General features: G+C 46.7%; 1 protein-coding gene across 3 annotated transcripts in view; it reads left to right on the plus strand.

Moving 5' to 3' along the window:
* LOC110533191 (hedgehog-interacting protein) overlaps positions 1 to 8,794 on the plus strand; it is a 47,032-nt gene extending 38,238 nt beyond the window's left edge. For 2 of the 3 annotated variants that reach the window (XM_036933653.1, XM_036933652.1), the window contains 2 exons: positions 4,996 to 5,144; positions 5,473 to 8,794. In XM_036933653.1, the coding sequence (XP_036789548.1) occupies positions 4,996 to 5,144; positions 5,473 to 5,669 (346 nt within the window). In that variant the 3' untranslated portion in view covers positions 5,670 to 8,794. The remainder of the gene's footprint in view (positions 1 to 4,995; positions 5,145 to 5,472) is intronic. The other variant, XR_005034208.1, reaches the window with a different exon arrangement.
* The last annotated feature ends 574 nt before the right edge of the window (positions 8,795 to 9,368 follow it).

The following is a 9,368-nucleotide window of genomic DNA, read 5'->3' on the forward strand; positions in this document are numbered from 1 at the left end:
TACACACACACACACACACACAACACACACACACACACACCACTATCTCATTACAAGGAGGATGGAGAGGGGGAGGGAAGGGGGCAGCTAACGTTTCTGACCTTGCTGCGTTATCACGTCTGATAGGCCACCCGTCCCCCTCTACCCCTTCTGGGGTACCTGGCGCCCCCTCACCCTCCTCCTTTACAGAAGACTTGTATTTCTGAGAGGCGAGCCTGTGGTGGTCCGGGGGTCCCACAACATCCACCATCCACCCACATGGTGTTTTCATTACATGTATGTTTGGGGAAGAGGAGGGGGCTTTAGGAGGTAGGGGGCTGGGGAGGGGAGTGAAAGAGGAGTATCACCTAAACCCCCTGCAATGTTTTGGGGTAAACACACGTCCCGGCAGCGCGCTGACTTCATTTGTAGGTATTTGTTTGTCAGTCGGGTACTGTCCAATAATAAATAGGCCACCATGCATCTCAGTAACATCATTATACGTTGTCTCTGTCCCATGTGGACACTGTCGTGGAAATTCTGTACTGAGAGAGATTTCAGTTCTAAATATACAACACAGAGGCAGAGTAGGATCATGTGGCATTGTTTACTTGCTCTACTGTGGAAGGAGACAGAGCTGTTTAAAAATACCTTGCGGCCTTGCCCGGGATTCAAACCTAGTCCATATGCATCACACACACACACACACACACACGCGCGCGCGATATGCCATCTTCCCCAAGGCTTCAACGGGTTTCAGCTCTGTTTTTAATTTTTCCTTTTCCCCTCTTTCTATAATTAGATCAGTATAATGTCTGATTGAGACATGCAATGCTTCATTGAATATGTCTTATCTCAATTGCCCTGCCACACGCAGTCAGAGGTCGCCATGGGAGAGAGAGAGACTTATTTATTTCTGGTGCTAACATCCATTTAGAAGCAGAGGAGGAGGAGGCTTCATTCCTTGAGAGAGGAGAGACACAAACTAACACCGCCTCCGGGTATTGGGTGGTTTGGTTATGTGGGGGAGGATGTCACTGGCCACATTGTAAAGCTGTACAGTATGTAACTGCCAGGTTGTTTATCGCGTATAAGAATGGAAGGGACAGAGCCACGTTTTATTCAAAACCAAATTCTATCCAGTCCTCACGATTCCATCTGGAACCTGAATGGGGGGAGAGTTGAAACAGGAAGAACTCCTGCTGATAACGGTGATAAAACAAGTTGTCTTTCCATCTAAACAGGCTTTTATCCAAAGAGGGAGGAAATGGTTCTCCTGTGTCATAAAATACTTTTCACACAATTTAGGGTTTAGTTGAGTCAGGTGCAGTCCTCTGGTTGAATTGTGTTGAGTAAAGAGGTTGAGAAAACCCAGTGAACATAGAATAGGGCTCTCCTTTATGAAGTCACTATGGAAGTCACAAATTACAGGAAGTACTGGGGAGAAGGAGCAGGGAGGTGTGCGTGTGTGTGCGTGCGCGCGTGTGTGTGTGTGTGCGTGTGTGTGCGTGTTCAGTGTGTGTGGTACGATAGCTCCCAGCTCCTGATATGCTGGCTAAAAAAAGCCAGCTCTTTTATTCAGATGTCCCTCCTAAATCTTGCTGCTGCACTACTGTGGTCCTGCCCTTGACAAAGCTGCTCCACTGAATGGCCCTGGCTCCTACAATACACAGTACATTTCTGACACAATTAAAACAAGGGATGAAACCACAAAGAAGCCCCCAAACAATGGAGCCGGATGACAAAACAGCCAAAGGACTCACACTGGGCCGTTTGATTTAGCCATTGTTGGGAGGCACAATGTACACCACTCCAGGGCTTTTTTCTCACATACACCTCATGCCAATCAAGCAAGCCCCAGCACATAGCCCCAACACATTCCTTCCCAAAACCCTCCCCACCAACTCCCAGGCTACCAGCCACCCATTACTATCAAAGCTTTAAGTGAAATAAATCTGATAGTCGTTATAGTATCCCTCACTAATAGCATCCCCTATATCAATCAGCTGTATGATTTGATCTGGGGTGACTTTTGAGGCGGTGAGATATTATAAAGAGGGCAGTGTTGTGAGTAAGAGGGAGCTGATCAGGAATCAGGCTCAGCATATGGTCCCTGGCTGATGTCTCCTGTTCTGGAACAAAGGGGGGGGGGGGGGGGGGGGGGGGGCAGCTGAGCCAAGCAGAGCTCCATACATCCCTCCACCCCACAACCACCCCGCCTCCCTCCTCCATTCAGCCACTAGGACTACACTTTGAAAAAAAGAAGCTATCTAGAACCTAAGAGTGTTGGGAACCAGCCAATAATGTATACAAACCCTAGATGGCTGATGATATGTATTGGCCATTGAGAGGTTTTTGAAGCCACCGGTCGGCCATATTGGCACTCCCCCCAGTAGGAGCAGTTCTCCATAGGAATTAATGGAATTCTACAGTATTTCAATGAAATGTTTTAAGGTCAAAATGACATGTATTGAAGTATTTTAGATGTTGTAGCGGGGACATTAACATTAGTAATAAAAATATATATATACTTTAAGGAAAATGTTTTTATATATTTTTTCATTTTTTATTTTTATGTTTAGCTCACATAATATAATTTAAGATTATGCATTAAGGTGTCTGTAACAGAATGAATGTGGTAAAAATGAATGTAGACATGAATAAATTGCATTTCTAAAGCTTCCCCCCAAAAAAACTACGTGTGGGAGTGCCAAGATGGAGGCTCAGGGGGCTTCAAAACAGCACCCCCTAACAGTCATCTAGTGTATATATAAATCATTGGGACCGGCCTGGCCCAGCCCCGTGGACACTCAAACTAATAAGCTGCCCTCCTTTAATTTATCAGTCTTCATCAGTCTGTGTTTTATGCAAGTGTCCTCGCCGAGTTTATACATTCCCACAGTGCCTGTTGACCCAGCTGCCTTTGTCAAGTGGCGCTCAGGCAGGTGTTGTTTTCACCCGGGACCATGGCCACCCATGGTACTAATACAAACTGATGAGGGGCAATAGCCGTGGCTGACCCCTGCCCGCCTGACACTATTAACAGTGTTGTACCCCAATCCTCCAGGGACTAGCTGTCCCCCTTTTCTCTCTCTCACCCTGGTCTCTTTCTCCCAACTCCATCACTCTCCCACCCTCTCTCTTTCTGTCCCTCCTTCTCTCTGTTTTAACTACGTGCAGCCTGTCACAACAAAGGCCCAGAGTGTGGATGAGAAAAGGCACAGGGTTGGGTGGGTTCTGAGGGGAGCGGAGCATGGGAATCGCCCCCCACCCCTCTAGAGACCCCCTCTAGGCTCTGGTACTGCCCCGGGACTGCCATCAGTCAATGTGGCTGTCAGAACAACACTCTCCCAGCCACGGTGTCCGACACCCCACTCACATACCCCCAGAACCCTGACCAGGACCCCCTAACTCACTCACACACACAACACAGGCCAGGAGCCCCTCCTTTGAGCACTAACCAACCACATTCAGTTGTGGCTCCTGTCTATCCGTTGGTCATTAGATCTCTATAGCATTATTTCTCTATAGCATTATCTCTCTACAGCATTAGAGCTCTCCCCAGCATTATCTCTCTACAGCATTAGAGCTCTCCCCAACATTATCTCTCTACAGCATTAGAGGTCTCCCCAGCATTATCTCTCTACAGCATTAGAGCTCTCCCCAACATTATCTCTCTACAGCATTAGAGCTCTCCCCAGCATTATCTCTCTACAGCATTAGAGCTCTCCCAGCATTATCTCTCTACAGCATTAGATGTCTCTACAGCATTATCTCTACAGCATTCTCTCACAGCGTTATTTATCTACAGCATTAGGTCTCTACAGCGCCCAGAGAGTCCAGCAGGCAGAGAATCCAGCAGGCAGGGAGTCCAGCAGGCAGAGAGTCCAGCAGGCAGAGAGTCCAGCAGACAGAGAGTCCAGCAGGCAGAGTGCACTGGCCATTCCACAGCACTCCCACCAGGCTTTCTGTTTTCCGTACCACTACCAGTGTGTGTGTGTGCGTGCGTGTGTGTATGTCTGTGTGTGTGTGTGTGTGTGTGTGTGCCTGATGGATATGTCAATACACTGCCTGGCTGAGGCTTGTCTTGCCTCATTAGTCGATGCTGTTTGGCCCCATCCACACACACAGGAACACACACAAGCTAACAGGCAATTCACATTTGAATTCCATCACGTAGAACGCTGCTATATTATTTCCAGGTTTTTGAGCCCAGGCCGGAGCGTGATATGAAATGATCATATTCTAAGCCTCCTTTGGGCCAGTGCGTGTGTTCAATGTTTGTCTTGTTATGAGATGATCACAATATGTCTGTTTAGTATGCTGCCTGTTGGCAGTGTGGTTGGATATGTTTGCGGGTGTGTGCTACATCTGTGTGTGTGTGGGGTGTTTATGAGTCTCCTGTCATGCTGAATTGCAGCAACGAATGCCTGTTCCCGGTGGCCTGTTCCCGGTGGCCTGTTCCCGGTGGCCTAGACACACACACACACACACACACACACACACACACACACACACACACACACACACACACACACACACACATGTCCTCAGTGGAAATAAAACCCTGGTCCAGTCATTCAGTCAGTCCACCATTCCCCCAGCCTCCCAACTTCTGATGCTCCAAATTAATTATTGTACTCAAAAACTCATTAACAACATTCCAGAAATGGAATATTCCAGAAAGAACCCTGTCACACACAGAGTCTCTCCGTACTCAAACATTCATTCTCCCCATGACTCCTTTCCATCACATCAATGTTCTGTAAAGGCACATTCTGGTGGAGCCGTTTCCTCTTCCCTGTTGTGCATGGTTAAGTGTTCTGCTGCTATGGCACCACTGCTGCTGCCTCTAGTGTGTGTGTGTGTGTGTGTGTGTGTGTGTGTGTGTGTGTGTGTGTGTGTGAGAATATGGTGTGTGAAAGAAAGGCCACATATCCGTATGTAATGCCTCAGAACAGTGTGCATGAGCCTTTAGAGTGTGTGACCGTTGCCCTCCCTGTGTGGCCCCTGCAGGCCCGCGGTCCCTAAGGAGTGTCAGAGACAGGTGGAGGCCCCGGAGCTGCTGGGAACGGCCTGCTCACGGCAGTGTAAGAACGGACACTGCACCCCCACCGGGAAGTGTTGCTGCAGCACCGGCTGGGAGGGACCCTTCTGCAGAGTGGGTGAGTCAGAGAAAAGTGCTGTCTGAAGTGTTCAACCATAACCTAGAATATTAGTAGAGCATTACATAATAACCCTCTGCAGAGTGGCTGAGACCTACTGTATAACAAGAGTTGCACAATAATGTGAAGAATTATACTGTATATCTTGAGTAATGTTGATATTTATCAAATGGACTACTTTGGACCCATAGTGGACCCACATAAAGGGTTTATGAATGTTTTGTTATCGCTTGTCAAGATATCCTCTCTCTCTCTCTCTCTCTCTCTCTCTCTCTCTCTCTCTCTCTCTCTCTCTCTCTCCCCCTCTCTCTCCCTCTCTCTCTCACAGCTAAATGCGAGCCGGCCTGTCGTAACGGAGGCGTGTGTGTTGAGCCCCACAGCTGCCTGTGTAAGAGCGGCTACTCGGGCGCCCAGTGTGAGAAGGGCGAGCGGGGCATGCCTAGCGACCAGGAGAAGGACGGCATCCTGGACCACATCATAGACATGACCTCGTACCTGCTAAACCTCACTAGCTACATGGTATAGGGGCATGGGGAGGGGGTCCACTCCCACCGCAACCCCCCCCGGGCCCCCTCACTCAACCACCAGAGAAGCCCAAGCAGAGCCTCCCTCCTCCGTGATTCACCCCTGAGACACACCCCCCTGTCTGAACGTACCCTGTCCCCGTCAACACCCAGACTCTGGTCATCTTCCTGCCCATAAGCTCCGGTAGGCTACGTACACCAGGCATCCGGGCCAAGCATCCCTCCAGAGACCATCACACAGACAGACACAGCAACGTGATGGTTGAATGCATGGCAATCGTCGTCTATGGTCTAATGGTTGGACCTCCACCGTGGCTACATAAGCTCTTTTATACTCTTCTTCTCCAGGAGAAAGTTCTTCTCCTCTCTCTCCCACTCTGGAACCCCCATGCAGATGACTTGATATTAGCACTGCACCCCTGCTGAGAACAGAGGGAGACCCCCTCGCGGTTCTCTCCACACAACAACAAAAAAACAGCGGCCATTTTGACTGAAGCCTTACAGAGAGCGAAGGGGATTCGGCTGAGCTGAAACACAGCGAGGCGGGCGGAGGCGTGGTGACTTAAGTTATCCCCCAGGACTGGAGAGTGGACAGCCTAATACTGGGGGTTAGCTTTGGGTCTACCTTTACCAACACAACACAGTCTATATACAGCCTTTAAATGAACATGCCAATCTCTTCAGCATCAGCAATGCAATAATACTGACACTGACTGAAGAGTTTCTGATAATCTTACTGTGCCGTGTATAGAGCCCCATACAGAGTCCTGTACTATCTTGTCTAAAGGCACTAATATGAACGACCAATAGACCAATGTCACAGTAATAATAATGATTATTGTTATTTTGACCCACTGTTTTCTCCGGGTGATGTTTTGTGGGCACATCTTCATAGAAAAAGCTACGTTATGATACTTCATGATACAGCGGTATAGATTTGTTGTTCATCGCTCACTTGACATGCTGCCAATGTACAGAATGGATCCATAGCTGAAGAATGAGTGTCTTTGGACTCAACAGGTATCTATAGAGTTTATATGGCTTTGTCCCAAATGGCACCCTATTCCCCGTAGAGTGCACTACTTTTGACCAGAGCCCTATGGGCCCACGTCAAAAATAGTGAGCTACATACGGAACAAGGGTGCCATTAGGGACAGAGTCTATGACATTGTTAGGATAGAGCTCATAGCTTTGCTCTCCCAATGTCAACGCCAGTTTGATACATTTGAAATGGAGTCATCAACTCCACGCACTGTAATGTCATGTTTTTTGTGTTTCACAATCAAAAGGGCAGACGATTATGTTGGGACTATAGTACGGTGTCATACAGCAGTGACGTTGTCACACACTAACACAGTGGCACGCAGCAGGTCAAATGAACACACACACACTAACACAGTGGCACGCAGCAGGTCAAATCTCTCACACTGAACACACACACACACTAACACAGTGGCACGCAGCAGGTCAAAGGAACACAGACACACACACACTAACACAGTGGCACGCAGCAGGTCAAATCTCTCACACTGAACACACACACACACTAACACAGTGGCACGCAGCAGGTCAAATGAACACACTGAACACACACACTAACACAGTGACACGCAGCAGGTCAAATCTCACTCTTAATCTCTCACACTGAACACACACACACAAACACACACTCGCTACACAACTTCAGTGGTCGTTTTACAGGGACAGAAGCTGATGTATATTTCATACATAAAGAGCTGAACTAAGTACTACTTAGCCTTGCTAAATAATATAGCGTTACTATTGTTTCGATAGAGGAGGGTTTATTTTTTTAACTGTGATAATGTATGGGAGAGGACGGTGTTTGTAGAAAGTGGTTTTGCATTAAGCTTAAAAAATCGTGTTTTGTTTGTTTTTTTTTGTCTTATTTTTGCTAACAGACAAACACAAAATGTATGCAGTGTTTTTCCACTGAATAAAAACACACAGTGACACGTGCAGTACAGATCAGCACCGTGTGTTAAAGGCCACGCGTGTCTACACCTGAATGGAAGAGTTTGGAACCGACCACTGAGACACAACACAAGGCTCTCTCTGTGTTTCCTTCCCGTAGTACGCCTCTGTATGTGTCGCTCAACTGCAGCATAACGGTCGCTGTTTGGTCTTTGTTTTAGGCCACCAACACAGTCGGATGAGAAGAGTTCCTCCAGGTAGATCAGATGAAAGGTGGTTTCACACCAGACGCTCTACATACTGTGAGACGTTCAGATAAGACAGATGGAATGATAAAATGTGTCAAGTATGAACCCAGACTTCTTTGATCCACTTTGTGGTGAACTGTGATCCCTTAACAAATGAACAGCATAAAGAAGACTTTGCTCATCTCAAAGCCAGGGATCTAAACCGTCTTCGGCGAGCCAAACGACAATTTAAAAAATACTCAAATTATGTTGGAGCCCATCGATGTGTTGTCTTTCTTCAGAAGACTGTATAAAACACATCGCGTAACGCCACTAATCTACAGGTTGATCAGGATTGGTTCATTTGATATAGTGCCATTGCAAATTCCTTGATACCGTATTAATCTTGAGTCTCCTGACAGTAGTTCAGCAAAGATCAAAGCAACTTCTTACATCTTGTGCCAATGTTGTCTTTTTTAAGTGCCTGCCCCCCACACAATTGGAATGTCTTTATTTCTATGATCATATTTTGTTTTGAGTTCTCGTTCTAAGCATGGTTAGAAGTGTTCAGGGTTTTCCAATTCCTCTCTCTCTCTCTCTCTGTTTTGTTTTCTCCTCTGTATCTTCAATGACAGCAGCTGTTGAACCTCTGTCTCGCCAGTGTTCTCTCTGGTCTATAATGCGTCAAATGGAACTCATGCTGTAAAGTCGATACTATAATTTTAGCACTTAATGTGAAACTTGCATTTTAGCTGCTGAGACGGCGTGGTGTGAATAAAATAGAGTAACCGTTTTCATTATTTAAGTAGTTACGCAAACAAAGTTATTTAAGTTCTCTACAATTGTTTTTGCCGCTGTATGTGAGGATTTTGATTTTGATCATGTATTGTAAATAAAACCTAGGGCTATCTTTGTTTCTTTTCAGAAATATCCATATGTCTATTAAAGTTTATAGCATGTCTGAAAACCTCGTCACAGTGTCTGTTTGATGATGACGTTTAGGATGACGATGTAGCATAGAGCAGAATTTTTCTTCTTGAATAACAACCTGTAGAAAATAGTCATAGAATCTATTCATTCTATTTCTATGTGACTAACAATCCTTGATTCAGCAGGAAAGGAAATGATAGGTTGTTGCAGGATGATTACAAATGGAGACAGATTGAGGCCTTCTGCCAGGGTGTGGAACAGTGACCTCACCTTAAATGTATCCTCGTAATGTTAGATCTGAGCACACAGAGGTTGTCTACAGGAGTTAGTCTATTTGGCCTTACATTTCTGAGATTGACATGTCGAGCCGGACAGTCTTTTACTGTTCTATGAGTGTAAATCAATAGCATAACATCCTTCCACTATTAGTATTAACAGTATAAGCAAGTGATGGTTGCTTAGTAAAATAACACTATCCATTGACATAGGTTGCCCCCTCTGTCTGCCTGCCTGCCTGTCTGTCTGTCTGTCTGTCTGTCTGTCTGTCTGTCTGTCTGCCTGCCTGCCTGCCTGCCTGCCCGCCTGCCCGCCTGCCCGCCTGCCCGCCTGCC

This window comes from Oncorhynchus mykiss, chromosome 10 (assembly GCF_013265735.2).
Source record: "Oncorhynchus mykiss isolate Arlee chromosome 10, USDA_OmykA_1.1, whole genome shotgun sequence".
NCBI classification, from domain to species: Eukaryota; Metazoa; Chordata; class Actinopteri; order Salmoniformes; family Salmonidae; genus Oncorhynchus; species Oncorhynchus mykiss.